At 56.9% G+C, this 21,094-nt stretch overlaps 1 protein-coding gene and 1 pseudogene across 1 annotated transcript; both read left to right on the top strand.

Moving 5' to 3' along the window:
- Positions 1–402: 402 nt before the first annotated feature.
- On the top strand, positions 403–3,314 carry LOC129082448 (patr class I histocompatibility antigen, A-126 alpha chain-like; annotated as a pseudogene).
- Positions 3,315–9,874: 6,560 nt separating this feature from the next.
- LOC129082590 (class I histocompatibility antigen, Gogo-C*0202 alpha chain-like) lies at positions 9,875–20,734 on the top strand. Its single transcript, XM_054588302.1, has 6 exons — positions 9,875–9,938; positions 10,190–10,474; positions 10,635–10,904; positions 19,725–20,000; positions 20,099–20,206; positions 20,640–20,734. The coding sequence occupies exons 1-6, from the start codon at positions 9,875–9,877 to the stop codon at positions 20,732–20,734; spliced, it is 1,098 nt and encodes a 365-aa protein (XP_054444277.1).
- The last annotated feature ends 360 nt before the right edge of the window (positions 20,735–21,094 follow it).

Raw genomic sequence — 21,094 nt, 5'->3', positions numbered from 1 at the left:
AGTGATGTCAAATGTCTCCTTTCAGCAAATGGGTTCCTAGGCCCCTTCGCCCACATGCCCGGGGCGGCCAGGGCCTGTTCCCGGAGGAGAGAGTCCGTGGTGCCCACAGGGAGCGGCGCTCGGGCTGCGCTGCAGGGGCAGCGCTTGTCCAGGGCAGAGCAAAGGCCCCTGAAGCTTTGCCCAGTTGGCTTTCATTGTCCCCTTGGTGCGTCCCGGTGTCCAGAGGTCAGGGGTGAGGGGCACAGTGACGGTGCTGCAGAGGAGGCCCAGGGTTACAGACGGATGTGTTACACAGACGTGCTGAGTGGGATGAGCGGTCAGTAAAGAGTCAAGGGAATGAGGAAGAGAAATAGTTAAATGAGGGCTCAACTCCTGTTTGTTTACACAGACCGGCTGCGGCAGATGGCAGGCGGCTGGCGCCACCGGGAGAAGCCGCGCTTCCGGCAGGAGAGGGGGTCAGGACAAAGCCCCAGGTTCCGGGGCCTGGATCCCAGGACACTGCCGGAGTTGTCACTCCCATTGGGCACCCAAACTCTAGACCATCCCATGAGCGTCCTTGTGGGTCCCATGACCAGAACTCCTCCTCCTCAGACCCTCAGGGTCTGGGTCGTGGGGCCTGGCATCCCGCTCCTGCTGCTCTCGGGGGCCCTGGGCCTGACCGCGACCCCGACGGGTGAGTGCGCCGTCGGGAGGGACGGCCTCTGCGGGGCAGGGGCGAGGGCACCCGGCGGGGGGTGGGGCAGGACCCGGGGGAGGCAGGTCCCCAGCGCCCCATGTCCAGACTCCAGACCCCCGACTGCCGCCTCGGCCACGCCCGGCCCTCCCCCCACCCCGCCCCCGCCGCCGCCTCCTCCCCTCACCCACCGCCCAATTTCCATCCCGCCCCCAGCCCCTACCGGACCCACCGCACACTGGGGACGCGGGTCCCCTCCGCCCCCAGGCCCCCACAGCCTGAGATATTTGAGCACCGCCCTGTCCGGACCGGGATACGAGAAGAACCGGTACATCGGCGTTATTTACGTGGACGACACGGAGATCCTGTGGTTCCACAGCGACACTGGGATTACGAGGCTGGAGCCGCGGGTGCCGTGGCTGGAGCAGGACGATCCAGACTTTTGGGAGGAGCAGGCGCGGGAAATCAAACACAACGGGCAGAGCTCCCGGGCGAACCTGAACAGGCTGCTCGTCCACTACAACCAGAGCGAGGACGGTGAGCCGCGCGCCCCCGGGGCTCGGGCACGACCCCCACCCCCATAGACGGGCCGAGGACACCCTGAGTCTCAGAAGACGAGGTTCACTCCGAGGTGGCGGCCAAGTAGGGGCGGTGGGGAGGTAAGTGGGTGGCGCTGACCTCAGAGTTTGGTCAGGGTCTCACACCTTCCAGGAAATGACGGGCTGCGTCGTGGGAACCGACGGGCGCTTCCTCCGCGGGTTCAGTCAGTTCGCCTACGACGGCGCCGCCTACATCGCCCTGAACGAGGACCTGCGCTCCTGGACCGCGACGGACGGGGCAGTCGGGATAAGCTCGGGCAGGTTGGTGCATGTCCCCGATGCGGACGTCAGGAGGTTCTTCCTGGAGGACACGTGCGTGCACCGGCTCCGCCTGCTCCTGGAGAAGGGGAAGGAGACCCTGCTCCGAGCAGGTACCGGGCGCGGGCCTCCCCGGGGAGGGGTCTGCGGGCTGGGGCGGCTCCTACAGGGAGAGGAGGGAAGTGGTCAGTGTCGGAATCTGCCTCCTGTTCGGGAGAGGGGACAGTCCCCAGGTTTCCTTTTTCTGTGACTCCCCTCGGGCCCAGCTTCCTCTGAAGGACAACAAGGGACCCGGCCTCTCCCTGAACAGCGGCTCCCTCACACCCTGCAGCCACCTGGTGCCCAGGACGCGCTCCCTGGTTCTGGGACTGGACGGTCTCTGGAGGCCTGACTGCGGCTTTTCTGAGTCATCAGCCTCCGCCTGTCTCACCTTAGAGACCTGAACAGTCCTACTCTAGGTTCTCCCCCTGATTCTGGAACTTTCTAGGAAATAAGAAATTATCCCAGGCACCTCTGTCCAGGCTGGTATCTGGGTGGTGCTCTGCGGGAGTGTCCCCTGACCGTGCAAAGTTCCTGAATGTGCTCACACTCCCCTCAGACCCTCCAAAGACACACGTGACCCGCCACCCCACCTCTGACCGTGAGGTCACCCTGAGGTGCTGGGCCCGGGGCTTCTACCCCGCGGACATCACCCTGACCTGGCAGCGTGACGGGGAGGACCTGCCCCAGGACACGGAGACTGTGGACACCAGGCCTGCGGGGGACGGGACCTTCCAGACGTGGGCGGCCGTGGCCGTGCCCCCTGGACAGGAGCAGAGCTACACGTGCCGCGTGGGGCACGCGGGGCTGCCCGAGCCCCTGACCCTGCGATGGGGTGAGGGGGGGGCGTGGGCACGGAGCCTCTCCTCAGGGCATCCCTGCGCGGGGTCAGGACTCGGGCCTGAGGGTGGCCTCTCGCCTCCCCTCGCAGACCCCCCTCCTGGGACCACCGTCCCCATCGTGGGCATCGCTGCTGCTGCCCTGGGTCTCCTTGTTGCTGCGGTCGCTGTGGCTGTGACGTGGAGGAGGACGCGCTCAGGTGGGCAGGGGGGGGGCCGAGGTCCCTGTCCCCCTGGGGGTCAGGCCCAGGTGGCCGTGTGCTCCGCCTCGTGAGTGGGCATCGTACCCACGCGGGTGCTGCCCATCGGGGGCCTGTTTGCCAACACTGACCCTTCAGTGAGGCCCCTGGGAAAATGAGGGACAATTTATCACATTATGACTGTAGCGATGGGGACGATTCCCAGCTGTCACAGGTCAGGTGTTCAGAGGGGAAGGTCCCTGCTGAGGACAGGTGTTCAGAGGGCAGATGGTCCAATCCTGGCACATGTACTGTCCTGTATTCCCTGACCCTACCCTGGGTGTTCAGTCACAGTTCTGGACCCTTCCCTGGGCTTCAGGAGTGTGGGGCACCTTTAGGGTCATGGGACCCAGCCTCCCCCCCGACTCCTCACAGAGTGTTTTCTTCCCACAGGCAGAGGCGGGGAGAGCTACACTCAGGCTGCCTGTAAGTTGGGTGTCGGGAGGGGACGTCTGGGACCCTGGGGAGCGTGTGGGCTGGAGTCTAGGAGGGGCCTCCCCCACCCCGTGACTCCTCTGCTGTGTCCTTCCCCAGAGAGGGACAGTGCCCAGGGCTCTGATGTGTCTCTCGCAGCTGCTGACGGTGAGACCCTGAAGGCAGGACGCGGGGGCACTGGGCCCGAGGGGCACCGCTGGGTTTTGGGGAGTCTCAGAGTGGGACATGCTGAGCCTGTGGAGGGTGTGGGAAAATGTGACACTTTTGAGACTGACTTGAATTGTTCATGCCAACTTTCTTTCCCAGCGTGACACAGTGCTTTGCCTGGGACTTAGTGCCAAAACAGTCACCGCAGCCTCCCCTGGGCCTTTAAGGGTCTCTGACTGCGGTTTCCGCAGTTGGCATCGGAGCACGTGTGCATGCTTATCCGCGTCAACCTCCCGGAAGGGACCTGCGTCCTCTCCCCTGGGGACCGGCCTGTCCTCTCAGAGGCGGGGTGAGCCCGGCCCCATCCCAGTGCTCACTTCCTGTTCTGTTGAGTTTTAACGTCCTGTCTCCCAGTTGGAAATCAGACCTGGGAATGAATTAGTTTTTCCAATTCTTGCTATAAAGGGTTGATGATTTAAAACGAAGGAGAAGCCCCTACATCTGGGAGAGGAGATAAATGACTGAGAACCGACCCTTCCCGAATCTGCGTCCTGAGTCCGTTGCAGGGGCGGGGGAGGGGGGCGCGGGGGAGGGGGGCGCGGAGGCGGCCGCCGCACATGCCTAGTCAGGCTCCGTGTGCGTGTGCGTTGTGGGCTTTGACCTGGTCGTCCCTCGGGTGGGTCACCTCTGTTGCTCCTTTGTCCTTGCCGCTTCAGGAGAACCTTGTCCCACCAGGGCCTGGGACACAGCGACTCGAGCGTCGCCCCGACTGTGCGGCCCCTTCAGCCTGAGCTCAGGCCTGGGTCTGGCCTCGCAGCCTCTAACTTTTGGGTATTTGTTATTTCCCTGTTTTCGTAGATACTGTACCTCTTCCTGGTTTTCTTTAAAAATTGAAGTGCAGGGTGTTTAAATAAATTATTACTGCTTTTTAAAAAAAATCGTTTCATTCCTGGTGTCCCCCCTTTCCCCCATTGCTCTCCCCGGCCGTGCCCACCCTCCCTGAATTACTACGCTGCGGTTTTTGTTTTGTTTTGTAAGTCGATTGCGGTTGGAGCGCCACCCCAGGAGGCCAAGGTGGCAGGTGTGTTCCGGGGTCGGGCCGCACTCCAGCAACCAATGAACGGATCCATCAGCGGGACAGCCGGTCGCTGTCTCTCTCCCCGCTGCCCCCGTCTCCCTCCGTGCCTCTCTCTCTCTCTAAATCAATCAATAAACTGCTTTTTAAAAAGAAATTGTCGTCTCGCACGGGATGGTGGTCGGAGGCGGGGCCCTGGCAGGCGCCCAGACCAGGGGACGGAGCTTGGGGAGCAGGCCGGGCGTCTCCCAGAAGCGGCTGCAGAGAGAGCGCCGGCCCTTCCCCTAGGGCGGTCTCTGTCCCCGCCCCCACTGTGCCCCTCCGTCCCGGGCCGCGTCCCACCCGGTCCTACCCACGTGTCCCCTCCCCCCCCGCCCCCCGCACAGGACGAGCTCAGCGGTAGGGACCACCTCGGTCTCCCGAGAGGTGGGAACGCCAGGCGGGCAGCTGCGCTCAGCCGAGCGGAGTTACACACTGTGCGCCTTGGCCTCGGGGTCCGTCCCTGCTGTCCCCTCGTCGCGCGTGTCACGCTGAGTCACAACTTGGCAAGTCCGAGGCGGGACGCGGAGGCTCACGGAAGGAGCGGGGCCTCTGGCTGTGGGACAGGAGGGCTGCGCACAGGGTCCCCGTGTCCCTTTTCCCCAGGAACCGCCGGCACCGACGCGTCTGAGTCGCGGAGAGTGGCCTGCCGGGCGGTCTCCGCGCTGCGGGTGGGGGCGGGGCTGGGAGGTGCGGTCCGGGGACAGTCCCGGGCCCGTCTGCGGGCGGTTCCGACTCGGGCTGTAGCGCCGTCCCCGAGTGGGACCGCGCGCGCGGGGCGGGTGTTCGAGAGGCCCCTCCCCTGCGAGTCGGCCTCCGCGCCCACAGAAGGTTCCGCAGCCGGTGTGGCCGCCCCGCCCGCCGCCCTGGACTCGGCCCCCCCTCCCACCCCTCTGCCCCCACCCCCGTCCCCGGGCCGCGCCTGGGGGAGGCGCAGTCAAGGGGCCGCGGGACCTGCGCGCACGCGCGTCCCGGGGCGAGTGATCGGAGCCCGCGGGGGCTGTGGAAGGGCTCCAACCTTTACATCTGCGGCTTCAGAACTTTTTAAGTAGGTACGGGGCCTGCAGGTATTTGGTAAATGTCGTGTTCAATAAATATTTTCTCTTGAGTTAAGTGAAGACTCACGGGCCTGTTTATGTTCACCGGGTTCACAAAAACACCACCAGGAACCCCGCAGGGACGAGCACGAGGACTAGCTCCAGTGATGGGCGTTTTTGGTCATTTACAACCTTAGGGCGCTACGTCACACTTCGGTTAATGTCTGTACACTCTAGTGATTACATGCACATTAACCGCACTTTCTTGGACGTGCTGTATTTTGAGGATTTACCTAAGACCCTCACAGACAAATGAAGACCTGTGACTCCCATGTGAAGATAATTTTAATGAACATCAATCTATGAGTCACACAGTGACTTTGGGGGTTGGGCAGAGACTGAAAACTAAATACTTCCTAGACAGGCGCTGTCTGCTATGGTAGCTACAAGATACATATGGTTTTTAAATTAAAAGGAAATAAAATTAAAATTTCAATTGCTCCACACACAGGTCACACTTCAAGTGCTCAGCAGGCACCTGCAGCCAGTGGCTGCCACGTTGGACGTGCAGACACACAAACAATCCCTTGGTCCAGAATGTTCTGTTGGACAGAACTGCTCTTCACGTTGTCTGGGCCTCGAGTCACAGCACTAGAGCCATAAAAAATGAAGAGGACAATGTCACTTCTCTGACACACGACATCAGGTTACTACATATTGAGCTGCTGTATTACAAACAAAACCAGGTTCCTGTGGGTCTGGTGGCTTCGGGCACAGACTGTTCCCAGCTACACACAGGAAACACCTGTCCCCTCACCTCCCTTCCCAGACTGAGGACACTCTCTGAAATCTCATTTCCAGGGGCTGAGTTTTCTTCTAGAAAAACCCAGGGCAACGCTCTCAGCAGAGTGTGGGAGGCAGGGCCCCCTCGGGGAGAGGGATCCTAGGGAGGGAGGGGGCCGCAAGGGCGGGGGGGTGGGGGTGGGCAGGCTCCCCTGGTTTATCCAGAGCGGCCGTTCTCACAGTGCGGTCTGTGGAGCCCTGGAAGTTTCTAAGAGCCTTTCATGGGATCTATGAGGTCAAAACTGCTTTCACAGGATCAAGGGCATCATTTGCCATTTCACGGTCCGAAGTTTGCACGGAATAAACGTAGCAGCAACGGGGGCTGGGACACCCGACGGCAGTTGCAGGCGCTCCTCTCCACGGCCCAGTCACAGACGAGAAAACTAACCAGTGTCACTTTGGAATGACATGGCTGAAGGACTGCAAATCATTATCGTGACTAAACCATCATCCTTAAATCCACATTTAAAAAATATCTTCATTTCCAGTCAAGATAGCTGTATAGGTAAATGCAGTACATCACCCCACAACCACATCAAGATTATAACTACACTATGAACAACCATCATTCAGAACCACCTGAAATCAAGCTGCACAGAAGACCTACAACTAGGGGATTAAGAAGCCACAACAAGGCTGTTAGGAGGGGTGGAGACAGATTATGAGCTGGTCCCACATCCATGTGTGGCAGATAAAAATCAGAAGAAATATCTGGGCTCCACAGGTTTGCCCTGAAGAGGGAGGGGACCCAGCCCCACACCAGGTTCCCCAGCCCAGGGTTTCAGTGCCAGGAGACAGGGCTGCCCAGCTTCAGGCTGTACACACCAGTGGGGATTGTGCCTGAGTGGGAGGGAGACTTCCGGAGTTCCAGGCACTTCCTCTTAAAGGCCCACATGCACATGGACTTTCTCTGAGCTCCAGCACTGGGACAGCATCGCAAAAGGCACCAATGACTTATGAGACGAACTGAGTTGTCTGGCATCAGGGTGAGAGCTGAGGGACAGTTGTCTCCCAGACAGAAGTGCTGGCAGAGGCCATTGTTCATCTTCTGCGTCCCAGCACCTCAGTGCTGGCCCACAAGTGTCACATCCGAGTCTACATCCCCCTGGCTCGCATTGTTCACCTCGTCCTAGTGATTCCCTAGGTCCTGCCCCTACTTAACTTGCAGGCCCACACACGCCCTCTCCAGTGCTTTCTCTCTATGGTGAGTCTTGACTCAAGTGTGGACTTACCTAAAATGTCTCGAACAAGAAGCATTTGGCCTAGGTACAGCCCATGGCTACAGCTAAATGTCCCCAGGCTGAGCAGCAGCTGTGCTGGCCTTCGTTGGCAGCTTGGCCTCTCCCAGGCAGCTCCAAGCCCAGCACAAGTGGCGGCCATCTGCAGATCGCTGTGCAGCTCATGCTGGGTGGCCCTGGGCAAAACACAGGTGGTAGCTGAACTTGCCCTGCACCTCCCAAGAGGTTCTGGAGCCAGCACACCTGGTGGACAGCTTCAGATCACACCAAAGCACTGCCCCATGGTCTCCACAGCAACACACTCAAGGGGCAGACTCTCAGGCACCAGAACCTCCACGGTTGTCACAGCCAATCAACCTGGGTCAGATCCTTCCCATTTCCAACAGCAAAAATGACTCAACTATAATAGGAGGGTGCACACTGACCACAGGGAGGCGCACCTAGAGTGCCCAGGTTGGGAGACCAGGGAGGCTGCACCACTGGGTCCTACGGGACACCCACTACATGGGGACACTCAAACAAGACCAGGAGAAGTAGCGGCTGTACCTAATGCATAGACACAAACATGGGAGGGCTGCCTAAGTGAGGAGAGAGAAACATGTCCTAAATGATAGAACAGAAAGAAATTCCAGAAAAATAAGTAACCAAAATGGAAACAAGCAATCTGCACCAGATGCAGAATTCAAAACAGTTGTTATAAGGACACTCCAGGAACTTAGGGGAACACTGGAAGAATTTAATGTGGGCTTCAGCAAAGAGACAGGGAACATAAAAATGGAGATAGAAAACATAAAGAAGACATTAGAAATGAAAAATATAATAACTGAAATGAAGACTACATTACAGGGAATCAACAGTGGAGTTGAAAAAGCACAGGATGAAATCAGAGATTGGGAAGATAAGGAAGCAGAAAATATATAATCAGAACAGGTAAAAAATTTTAAATGAGGATAGTATAAGGGGCTTTTGGGACAACTTCATGCATATCAACATTCATATGACGGGGTGGCAGAAAGAGAAGAGAGACAGCAAGGAATTGAAACCCTACTTGAAAAAAATAATGACGGGAAATGTCCCTAACCTGTTGAAGGAAATAGACATACAAGTCCAGAAAGTGCAGAGTCCCAAGCAAGATGAACCCAAAGAGGCCGACACCGGGACACATCATAATTAAAATGAGAAAGGTTAAAGACAAAGAGAGAATCTTAAAAGCACCAAGATAAAGACATTAGTTACCTACAGTGGAGCTCCCATAAGACTGTCAGCTGATTTCTCAACAGAAACTGTTCAGGTCAAAAGAGATTGGCAACAGATATTCAAGGAGATGACAAGCAAGGACCTACAACAAGATCACTACTCAACAAAAGTATCATTTCAAATCAAATAAAGATAAGGAGCTTCCCAGACAGAAAAAGCTTAAGGAGTTTATCAACACCCAACCATTATTAGAAAAAAAATGTTAAATGGTCTTCTTTAAGAAGAACAATAAAATTAAAAATATGAATAATAAAATGGCAATAAATACACATCTATCAAAAATTACTCTAAATGCCAATGAATGCATTGGTGTAATCAAAAGACATACAGTGGCTGAATAGATAAGAAATCAAGGCCCTTATATATGCTGTCTACAAGAGACTCAATTCAGATCAGAAGCATACACACACTGAAAGTAAAAGAGTGAAAAACTGTATTTCATGAAAATGGGAACAAACAAACAAACAAACAAAAAGCTGGGGTAGCAATACTTACACCAGACAGCATAGATATAAAATCAAAGGCTATATAGCAATCAGTAGATGATTAGATAAACAAGTAGGGCATATATACAATGAAATGACTAAGTGATACACCAAAAAGAATGAAATCTTACCATTGACAACAACAGGAATGCGGTGGATTGCGCTGAGTGAAAGAAGCCAGACAGAGAAAGACAAACGCCAGACGGCTGCGCTTATATGTGGAATCTGGAACATTGAGTAATTGAGCAGAACAGGAAGAGGTTCATAGACACAGGGAACGGGAGTTTAAGACGGCCCCACCAGGGTACAGCAGCATCAGGTGCAGGGAGCAGGACACCTCAAGAGAGGCCAATCCCAGGACACAGACGTGCTGAGCAGGATGAGCGGTCAGCAGAGTCGCCGGAAGGAGGACCAGAAAGAGTTAAATGAGCTCCCTGAACTATCTCTTCTGCCTGTTTGCACATCCGGGCCGCAGCAGATGGCCAGCGCTCAGGGAGGGGTCTCTGGGCAGGAGGAGGAGTCCCGACAAAATTCTAGGTGCGCAGGCCTGGACCCACCTGACCCTGCTCAGTTCTCACTCCCATTGGGTGTCCGAACTCTAGACAAGTCAGTCTGCGTCATCTTGGGCCCGGCGACCAGAGCTTTTCTTCCCCGGGCGCTCAGGGCGGGTCATGGGGCCCCGACCGCTGCTCCTGCTGCTCTCGGGGGCCCTGGCGGTGACCGCGACCTGGGCCGGTGAGCGCGCGGTCGGGAGGGAACGGCCTCTGAGGGGCGGGAGCGTGGAGACCCGGCGGGGGCGCAGGACCCGGGGAGGCGCTTCCTCAGAACCGCAGGCCCACAGCCCAGATCTCCCATTTCGGCCTTGGCCGCGCCCCTCCCCCTCTCCCATCCCCTCCTTTCAATTACCGCTCCCTTTTTGGTCCCCCGGCTCCATTCCCCTTCCCGCCCCGCTGCCGACCAGGGATGCGTGTCCTCTCCGCCCCCAGGACCCCACACCCTGAGATATTTCCACACTGCCTTGATCGGCCCTGGCCCCGGGAAGCACCGGTACATCGGCGTCGGCTACGTGGACGACACGGAGGTCGTGCGGTTCGACAGTGATGCCGCGATGCCCAGGCTAGAGCCGCGGGTCCCGAGGATGGAGCAGCAGTGGATGGAACAGGAGGATCCAGATTTTTGGGAGGAGCAGACGCGGGAAATCAAGCACAACGAGCAGACCTCCCGAGCGACCCTGAACAAGCTGCGCGCCCACTACAACCAGAGCGAGGACGGTGAGCCGCGCGCCCCCGGGGCTGGGGAACGACCACCATCCCCACGGATGTGCTTCAGTGGCGCCGAGTCTTTGGATCTGAGGGTCACCAGGAAGCTGCGGTCTTCTCGTGGCGGGGAGAAGCTAAGATGTCAGGGCTGACCACGGTGGGGCGGGGTCAGGGTCTCACACCTTCCAGGAAATGACCGGCTGCGTCCTGGGGTCGGACGGGCGCTTCCTCGGCGGATACAGTTACTTCGCCTACGACGGCACCGACTACGTCGCCCTGAACGAGGACCTGCGCTCCTGGACCGCGGCCGACAGGAGTATCAACTGGCGCGACTTAGTGCAGGTCCCTGATGCGGAAATGAGGAGGGTCTTCCTGGAGGACACGTGCGTGCGCCGGCTCCGCCTGTTCCTAGAGAAGGGGAAGAAGACGCTGCTCCGAGCAGGTGCCGGGGCGCGGGCCTCCCCGGGGAGGGGTCTGCGGGCTGGGGCGGCTCCTACAGGGAGAGGAGGGAGGTGGTCAGAGTCAGACTCCGCCTCCTCTCGGGGGAGGGAAGGGCCCCCAGGTTTCCTTCTTCTGTGACTCCCCCGCGGGCCCAGCTCTCTCTAAAGGACAATAAGGGACCCAGCCTCTCCCTGAACAGCCACAGAGGTTCCCTCACACCCTGCAACCACCTGGTGCCCAGGTCGCGCTCCCTCGTTTTAGGGCTGAGACAGACTTTGGAGGCCTGACTCGGGCCTTTCTGAATAATTTGGTCTCCACCTGGGTCCGTGTCCCCTTAGAGACCTGGAGATTCCTCTTCTAGGTTCTCCCCCTGATTCTAGAACTTTCCAAGAAATAAGAGATTATCCCAGATGGTTCTTTCCAGGCTGGTGTCTGGGTGGTGCTCTGCTGGAGTGTCCCCTGACCATGCAAAGTTCCTGAATGTTCTCACCCTCCCCTCAGACCCTCCAAAAACACGTTTGACCCGCCACCCCATCTCTGACCGTGAGGTGACCCTGAGGTGCTGGGCCCGGGGCTTCTACCCCGCGGACATCACCCTGACCTGGCAGCGTGACGGGAAGGACCTGACCCAGGACATGAAGTTTGTGGAGACCAGGCCTGCGGGGGATGGAACCTTCCAGAAGTGGGTGGCCGTGACCGTGCCCCCTGGACAGGAGCAGAGCTACACGTGCCGCGTGGGGCACGCGGGGCTGCCCAAGCCCCTGACCCTGAGTGGGGTGAGGAGGGGGGGCGTGGGCACAGAGCCTCTCCTCAGGGCGTCCCTGCGCGGGGTCAGGACTCGGGCCTGAGGGTGGCCTCTCACCTCCCATCGCAGACCGCCCCTCTTGGACCAGCATCCCCATCGTGGGCATCGCTGCTGCTGCCCTGGGTCTCCTTGTTGCTGCGGTCGCTGTGGCTGTGACGTGGAGGAGGAAGTGCTCAGGTGGGCAGGGGTGGGGCCGAGGTCCCTGTCCCCCTGGGGGTCAGGCCCAGGTGGCCGTGTGCTCCGCCTCGTGAGTGGGCATCGTACCCACTCGGGTGCTGCTCATCGGGGGCCTGTTTGCCAACACTGACTCTTTAGTGAGGCCCGTGGGACAGTGAGGGACAAATTTCTCACCTGATGACTCTAGCTATGGGGACTGATTCCCAGCTGTCACAGGTCAGAGGGGAAGGTCCCTGCTGAGCACAGACATCCAGACACGTGGTTGTACCAGTCCCTGCACATGTACTGTTGCTGTCTTTCCTGATCCCGCTCTAGGTGTTCAGTCACAGTTCTGGAACCTTCCCTGGGCTTCAGGAGTGTGGGGCTCCTTTAGGGTCAACGGGACCCAGCCTCCCCCCGACTCCTCACAGAGCGTTTGCTTCCCACAGGCAGAGGCAGGGAGAGCCGCGCTCAGGCTGCCTGTCAGTCTGGGTGTCGGGAGGGGACGTCTGGGACCCTGGGGAGCGTGTGGGCTGGAGTCTAGGAGGGGGCTCCCCACCCCGTGACTCTGCTGCTGTGTCCTTCCCCAGGCGGCGACAGTGTCCAGGGCTCTGATGTGTCTCACAGCTGCTGAGGGTGAGACCCTGAGGGCAGGACGCGGGGACACTGGGATGGAGGGGCACCGCTGGGTTTTGGGGATCCTCAGAGTGGGATGTGCTGAATGTGTGGTGGCTGCGGGGAATGTGACACTTCTGTGTCTGACCTGAATATGTCCATGACCACTTTCTTTCCAGCGTGACTGAGTTGTTTTCTAAGGGACTTGGCGCTGGAAGAGTCATCCAACCATCGCTTTGGGACTTCAGGACCCATAACTGCCATTTCTCCACCAGCATCAGAACCTGCCTGCATTATATTTAAATTACCAGTATATATATATCTATATATATATATCTATACATGTATATGTATAGATATATATACATAAATCAGAAGAGATTGTGATTAAAAGCTGCAAAGTGTATTCCTTCCAGTAGGTGTTATTCTAACTGCACCTTCGCCCCATTTATTAAGCTGTTCTAAGTCACTTTAAGTTAATACACTTACCATGAGGTGTGAAGTCACCCTGGTGGGACAGAATGTGTGTCACATGAGAAGGGGACCCCATGGCTCCTCGTTAATATTCCCTGGGACCGCCTGTGCTCCGAGCACAATTCAGGTTTCTTCCCGCACATCCGAATGTCCAAAAGTGACTTTCGGAGCCTCAGGCTGTGGCTGGGTTTGTCCCCTGATTCTAACCAGGTGCCGCTTTGTGGCCCAGGAGTCCCCGAGCATCCAGGCCCCCCTCCTGCAGCCCTCGGGGGTGTCCCTGTGGGGCTCAGAGCGCCGACCCCTCAGAGGGTGGGGACACCTGCCTACAGCAGGAGCTGCTCCGGCGCCCACTGTCCTCAACCCCCCGCAGGCCCTGTCCTCAGTCTGTGGGTGCCGAGCCCTGGAAGGTCCTGGCCAAGGCGCCGATGTCCTTAGCGGCTTCCCCTGAGGGGTCCTCCCCAGGAGAGAGCCCTCGGGCCACAGGGCCAGCCTGGCTGCTGGGCTGAGCCCAGAATCAGGAGACAAGGGACCCGCGAGGCGGGAGGGGAAGGAGCGGGAAGCCTCCCTGCGTTCCCGGCTGCAGCCGCTGGGGGCGCTGCCGGGCTGTGGGCGGTGGGAACAGCGGGAAAGGACTGGAAGCTCAAGGCGTGTGGAAGATGCATTTCACGGCGTTTCCTAACGATTAAACCTGGGGGGAGGGAAAGGAGACAAGGAGGGCACCCCACATGGTACTGTGACAGCAGAAAGGCGGGGTTCTCTCAGCAGAGATGAGGGAGACGCTGGCAGGAGCCTGTGTGGGGGAGGGGTGGGCATTGCAAGTGTCCACTGAAGAGAAGGTGAAGGTGAGACTTCTGTTAGAAACACCAATAAAGTGTCAGGTTGGACAGATGAGTCTGGGGACCTTCAGGAGAAATGTCTGGGCTGGAGACATAGATTTGGAGGTGATGTCACAAAAATGACACTTAAAACTATGAGCGTGGATGCGGCCACCAAGGGAGCCGGGGCTGGGGAAGAGGAAAGAACTAGGACTGGTCCCTACACCACCTGTCCCGACAGTGGGGACGCTCATCCTGGTGACTCACCAGGTTGGTGGTGGTCAGGCCTCCTCATCTTACATTCACCATCTGGAGTTTGTCAGGAATTAGTTATTTACGGGGAGATATTCTGAGGTTGTCCTACTGTGCGCTTCATCACGTCTGCACTAACCCTTCTTACACCTTCCACCCAAATCAATGAAAATATAATGGACTTTCTGTATCAGCCCTCAACATTTATTAGTAGGATGTGAAGTACAGCTTAAGAATATAATCAATAATATTGTTGTGCATACGTATGGTGTCAGGTGGATATTAGAGTTTTGGGGGAGATTACGTAATAAGCTGTACTAATGTCTAATCATGGGGTTTTGCAGCTGAGACTAACACTGTGTGTCAATAGTAATTATAAATAAAGAACTCATCGGCACAGACAACAGTGCGGTAATTTTGGGGGCGAGGTCAGTGGTTGGAAGTGGCAGATGGTATGAGGCGACATATGCTGATAGAAAAAAATAAATAAAAGAAGAGAAAATTTATTTTACATTAAATAAGTGAAGGCTTGGACTTCATATCTAACGTTCTCACAGTAATTTTCAGGATAAATGTGAGTATTTTGTGAGATGCCCACAAGCCATCCTGGTCAGCGAGATTTGAATCCACACTATTCAGAGATTAGACAGGGCCCAGGTTGGGGAAATGACTTAAATGCATATTTAAACTTTTTTTCCCTGGGGAAGTAAAGGTAGTTTATGTATTGTCATATGAAGGTGGGAGGTACTTGCTGTTTTCTCTTCCATGGGGTAAAGTCACGTGGAAGATTTAGAAAGGAGCCCTGGCTGCTGTGCCTTAGTGAAATGAGTGTCAGTCTGCGAACTAAAGGGTCGCTGGTTCGATTCCCAGTCAGGGCACAGGCCTGGGTTGCCAGCCAGGTTCCCAGTTGGGGGGTGGGCAGGAGAGGAAACCACACATTGATGTCTCTCTCCTTCTCTTTCTCCCTCTGTTCACTTTTCTCTAAAAATAAATAAAATCTCTTTAAAAATAAATAAAATAAAATGAACAAATCCTATGGAAGGTCTTCCTTAAAAAAAGAAAAATGAAGAAAGAAAGAAAGCGGCTGTCCGTTCAACATAATGAAAATCTCCAAATGCTCGCTCTCTGCAGTTATCCACCCTCGGTGATTTCTGGAGCACATAATGGACCCCAAATTTTCTAACTGAAACATAAAAAGGATTCCTATGTGGGATATTGGGGCTCATTCCATGAAACGCCACGGAAGAGTCCCCAGGCGGGAGCAGCGAGAGCTGTGGCTGCAGAAGCACAGACAAGCCCCGGGGCACACGGGAGGACCAGTGTGGTGGCTTTAGGTCCCAGAGTGTGTAGGGCTGCCCCACAGGCCTCCCGTGGGCTTGTCAGCTTGATAAGTGGCCCCTTTTCTTCCACACATCCCCCTGTCAGTCATAAATCAGTCACAGGAAGCACTGCTGAGCGCCCTGTGGTTGGATGGCGAGGCCCCGCGGCGCTGGGAGGCCTCTCCTAGGCAGCGTCAGGTCCGCGTCTGTCTTACTGAGCAGGGCAGATGCTGGGAACAGGGCAGGACCCTAACCCCAGGTGGCATTTCAGGTCAGACTGTTATCATTGAAAATAGGCAGGTGAAGGGGAGGCAGTCAGACCCCGCACGTCCTTCTTTAAAACCATACTGGATCATTTCCAGTTTTCGAGCTGCCGTGGCGCGAGCCTTGTCGCTATTTCTCATCAGTTTTATTTTCCTGTATCTAATATAACATTTAATATTAGGGACAAGAGTAACGGCATTAAAGCCCTAACTCCAATTAGGAGCAGAAAATGTCTAATAGCAGACAAGGAAGCGTCTGAGCGGGACACGCGTCCCAGCCAAACACAGACCCTCCGCCTGTGTCGTCGAGAGTTGTTACTAACCTAACACTATGTTTCCTGCGTGCCCACCGCCCTTCCTACCTTATGTGAAGTTTGGCCAGACGAATTAACTTTCGCTATTTCAGGATTCAGAAGCTGTAATTTTTCTTTTGGCCACTTCGTTTCCATAGAAATGATTTCATGAGAAGGATTAAGTTCAATTTCTCAGTATATTGGATTTCCAGTACAAATATTTCCACAGGTTTTTATTAACTTCAGACAAAGTTGTTTTGCGTATAATTTCAGTATTACACCACATTCCAGTGGTATTTAACATAAATTTGGGGTTACTGCAATGAAAATCACTTAGCGTGCCAGAAGAATTCTCTAAACCCTCCCAACGAAAACACCACGTTCCCCTAGAGCATATGTTGTTACTTGTTGTGATATAAACAGCAGGCCCTCCCTGGGTGAGTGCAGAATCCCCTACAGACGGCGGTCGTGACCATTCACCTTTTCCATTTTCAAATTAGACAGCGAGAGGTGTCTAATTTGAATTCCCCACTGTTTGTGAAATTCCCCGCTGTTTGTGATTTTCACGCAGGGCCCGTCTCCTTCCCGTTGGAAGCATCCCGTGACGCTGCAGACGCCCCTGTGCCAGCCAGTGGCACTGCTGAGGGTTCGAGCTCAGACTCACCCACCTGCCTGCGCTTTTAACACACAACCTTGTAGCCTGCATTTCCCAAGCAATGTTCCAAAACCCAGGGGCACCCTGTGAGTCCCACAAACGTCTGGCCTGGGCTTCTGTCCCCTTTCTGGTGGCCACGGTGTCACAGCGGCTTCAGGCTCCATCTGCCCCGGCACAGACGCTGGGCCCTGTGCAATCGGGTCCAGGAGGTCCCCGCTGCTGGGCTCGTGCACGCGTTCCCGTCGTCTGCCGAGCCTGTTCTGCCCGCAGAGCTGCGGCCTCATCGCCTTTCCGGGCTGCTTCCCGCCCCCTTCCCGCTTCCTGGGACAGCGTTCCCTCTGGGTGACCGTTTCAGATACAGAGTCTGTGTCTAACAAACGATGGTCTTCGTTAACTGCAAGTTCCACTTGTGGCGGAACATCAAGGCCACGAATCCTCCAAGTATTTCTGTTTTTCTTTTCTTTTAAAGATTTATTTATTTTTAGGGAGGGGAAGAAAGGGAGAGAAACATCAATGTGTGGTTGCATTTCGTTCGCCTCCGGCTGGGGACATGTCCTGCAACCCAGGCAAGTGCCCTGCACTGGGAATCGAACCAAGACCCTTGGTTCACAGACCAACACTCAGTCCACTGAGCCTCACCAGCCAGGGCCCCTGTTTCTGTCTTTCAGAGGTGAGTGCAGTGGGAACCACTGGGAACGGTGTGGCCATTGGGTGGCTATGGCCAGGGAGCAGTTGGGGAGACTGAACGGACCCAGGAATGTTCACTTTCCCATCCGTAGGTGAATGGGTGAGGTCACCCCCGATGGGCTGGGGTCTGAGTGTCCATAGACCTTCCCACCAGCGTCAAGGACGCAAGAGTGGGGTAGTCACAGACATGTCTGCCCACCGAGTAGTAATTTTTGACATGGGGACCCACTGATTTTTTTCTGTTTCCAAAGACATCCAGCCACAGGCTCGTGGATGGTGCGTCCGAGGACCGGACATGCTGTGACAGACAGGACAGGTCGCTGCAGGCCTGTCCCCACCACATGCGGGTGTTTTCTTAGCCCTTCATCATCCGTGGCTGCAGCTCCACAACACAAACCTAAGGGGTCCACAGAGGCGTCTGGCAGGGGATCCTCAGGAACCTGTTCTTGGAGGGGTTTCCCCAAGACGGGTCCTTGACCATAGATATACCATGAACATACAGCAAAGCGCATGTTGACAGTAGGAGAAGCCCGATGTGTGGCCAAGGAAGCATTAACTTCATTATCATAATTAATAAAGAATATCACTGTCCAGTAGATGCAAAAGATTGGCAGGTACCCACGTTATATCTTTCATGTCTATTAAGGGAGGGGTCTGGGGAGACAGGTCCCGTTTCCATGGGAAGCCATGAGGAGGAAAGAACAACGTAAAAGTCACCCTCTGCGCATTCCGTCCGCAGCAGCCTCAGTGTGGGAGCCCGCAGGCCCTGCCGCTTCCTGGGACGGCCGTCTGCCCTCGCAATCGGTGGCTCCGCGTCCCTTTCTCTCCGCTGCAGAGGGAGGCGAGTGTCAGGGACGGGGCAGGTGTCCCTGCACAGTCAGCGCCTCTTCAAAATGAGAACCAGGAGCCCAGGAGTTACCTCTTTGAGTTTGGCTGCACGTGGGATAGTCAGTCGCACCTGGAGAGGTCCCTCTACTGAGGCTGGAGAGAGTCCTATGTGATGGCTCTTCCAACAGAACAAACCTCCCAGCTGTGAGCCAAGACCTTTGGAACCTGCATCTCCTGGGAGCCCGGTGTCCTGTACCAGTTACTAATGTATCAGTTTGTTTAAGCTGGTTAATGAGCCCCCGACAGTGATGTCCAATGTCCCCTTTCAGCAGGACGGGTTCCCAGGCCCCTTCGCCCACATGCCCGGGGCGGCCAGGGCCTGTTCCCGGAGGAGAGAGTCCGTGGTGCCCACAGGGAGCGGCGCTCGGGCTGCGCTGCAGGGACAGCGCTTGTCCAGGGCAGAGCAAAGGCCCCTGACATTTTGCCCAGTTGGCTTTCATTGTCCCCTTGGTGCGTCCCCCTGTCCAGAGGACGGGGGTGAGGGGCACAGTGACGGTGCTGCAGAGGAGGCCCAGGGTTACAGACGGATTTATGACTCGACCCGTGAAATGAGTCCCTCAGTCCCCGACTCAGCGGGAGTTCCCCGTTGGGGAATATCCTCTCTAACAAGAGTTGCCCCCATGAAGGCTGTCGCCCTCCTGCAAGGCAACGCCTCAGCCCAGGGAGGAAACGTGCACATCATCACTGTGTGTGTTTGTGTCCCTGCCGAGGTGGCATTTGGATGAAACCCAATTGCCGCACCTCACGTGGACCCACCAAGAGCAGGAAACGTTCCTGGGAGCCACGGAGCGGTTCCCTGGGCTGGGTTTTGGACAGAGAGGACGTGCGCTGTGCACCGTATGAGGTAGAATAGGAGAAGGTTTCCAGACACAGTGTTTACTCCTTGCAATCATCTCAGGACCCCAGAGAGGTGACTCACATCCATGTGCATGTACAGGGAGCTGGGCCCCCGCAGGCAGGACAGGTGTCCCGTTGGGTCCGAGCCACATCTGTCGGCCTGGGTCAAAGGTTCCCCCTGTTTGTTGCCATGTTATCTTTTCTTCCTCTGTAACTGCCTGTTGAAACTGGAAAAGATAATCTTTTATTGATTTGCTAGGAAGCAGGGAACGTTTTCAGGCCTGGATAACCTGCTCATTGCCACCTGCCTAGCGCAGTGCCAGCAAAATGACTTCCTCTCGCTTCCATGGCGGCAGCTTTAGAATGCCCTGGAAGTTGGATACTTGCCCCCTCAGGTTTCCTTGTTCTGTGACTCCCCCGCGGGCCCAGCTTCCTCTGAAGGACAAGGGACCCAGCCTCCCCCTGAAACAGCCACAGCGGCTCCCTCACACCCTGCAGCCACCGGGTGCCCAGGACGCGCTCCCTGGTTCCCAGGCTGAGCCCGTCTCTGACTCGGGCTTTTCTGAGCTACTGGGCACCTCACGCTGCGTCTGCTCTGGGAAACCTGAAGATTCCTCCTCTAGATTGTCCAGTGACCCTGGAATTTTCGTGGAAAGAGGAGATTATCCCAGATGCCTCTGTCTAGGCTGGTATCTGGGTGGTGCTCTGCTGGAGTGTCCCCTGACCGTGCAACGTTCCTGAATGTGCTCACCCTCCCCTCAGACCTTCCTAAGACACACGTGACCCGCCACCCCACCTCTGACCGTGAGGTCACCCTGAGGTGCTGGGCCCGGGGCTTCTACCCCGCGGACATCACCCTGACCTGGCAGCGTGACGGGGAGGACCTGCCCCAGGACACGGAGACTGTGGACACCAGGCCTGCGGGGGACGGGACCTTCCAGACGTGGGCGGCCGTGGCCGTGCCCCCTGGACAGGAGCAGAGCTACACGTGCCGCGTGGGGCACGCGGGGCTGCCCGAGCCCCTGACCCTGCGATGGGGTGAGCGGGGGGGCGTGGGCACAGAGACTCTCCTCAGGGCGTCCCTGAGCGGGGTCAGGACTCGGGCCTGAGGGTGGCCTCTCGCCTCCCCCTCGCAGACCCCCCTCCTCGGACCACCGTCCCCATTGTGGACATCGCTGCTGCTGCCCTGGGTCTCCTTGTTGCTGCGGTCGCTGTGGCTGTGACGTGGAGGAGGAAGCGCTCAGGTGGGCAGGGGTGGGGCCGAGGTCCCTGTCCCCCTGGGGGTCAGGCCCAGGTGGCCGTGTGCTCCGCCTCGTGAATGGGCATCGTACCCACACGGGTGCTGCCCATCGGGGGCCTGTTTGCCAACACTGACTCTTTAGTGAGGCCCATGGGAAAGTGAGGGACAAATTTCTCACCTGATGACTCTAGCGATGGGGACGGATTCCCAGCTGTCACCGGTCAGAGGGGAAGGTCCCTTCTGAGGACAAATGTCCAGACAGGGACAGGTGGTCCAGTTACCACACAAGGACTCTCCCCATATTTTCTAATGTTACCTTGGGTGTCAGTCATAGCTCTGGAACCTTCCCTGTGTTTCAAGTATGGGGCTCCTTTAGGGTCACGGGACCCAGCCTCCCCCCCCCCCCCGACTCCTCACAGAGCGTTTGCTTCCCACAGGCAGAGGCGGGGAGAGCCGCGCTCAGGCTGCCTGTCAGTCTGGGTGTTGGAAGGGGACGCCTGGGACCCTGGGGAGCGTGTGGGCGGGAGTCTAGGAGGGGGCTCCCCACCCCGTGACTCTGCTGCTGTGTCCTTCCCCAGGCGGCGACAGTGCCCAGGGCTCTGATGTGTCTCTCACAGCTGCTAAGGGTGACTCTGAGGTCAGGACGCGGGGGCACTGGGATGGAGGGGCACAGCTGGGTTTTGGGGAGTCTCAGAGTGGGACATGCTGAGCATGTGGTGGCTGTGGGGGACTGTGACACTTCTGAGACGGAGCTGAATGTGTTCATGACAACGTTCTTTCCAGCGTGACACAGCTGCCTTGTAGTGGACTTGGTCCTAAAATAGTCATTCCAGCTTCCCTTGGGCCTTTAAGGATCCCCGACTGCTGTTTGTGCACCGGCATCTGAACGTGT

This window comes from Pteronotus mesoamericanus, unplaced genomic scaffold (genome assembly GCF_021234165.1).
Source record: "Pteronotus mesoamericanus isolate MK-2021 breed Mesoamerican mustached bat unplaced genomic scaffold, CSHL_Meso_final scaffold_128, whole genome shotgun sequence".
Taxonomy (NCBI): Eukaryota; Metazoa; Chordata; class Mammalia; order Chiroptera; family Mormoopidae; genus Pteronotus; species Pteronotus mesoamericanus.
Note: the sequence above shows the minus strand (reverse complement) of the source record. Positions and strands in the feature narration are given on the sequence as shown.

Excerpts from the sequence above, each read along its gene's own strand:
- LOC129082590 (XM_054588302.1), top strand. The coding sequence starts at position 9,875 with ATGGGGCCCCGACCGCTGCTCCTGCTGCTCTCGGGGGCCCTGGCGGTG. Across the intron at positions 10,475-10,634 it reads CTACAACCAGAGCGAGGACG|GGTCTCACACCTTCCAGGAA; the intron begins GTGAGCCGCGCG and ends GGGCGGGGTCAG. Across the intron at positions 20,207-20,639 it reads GTGGAGGAGGAAGCGCTCAG|GCAGAGGCGGGGAGAGCCGC; the intron begins GTGGGCAGGGGT and ends TGCTTCCCACAG.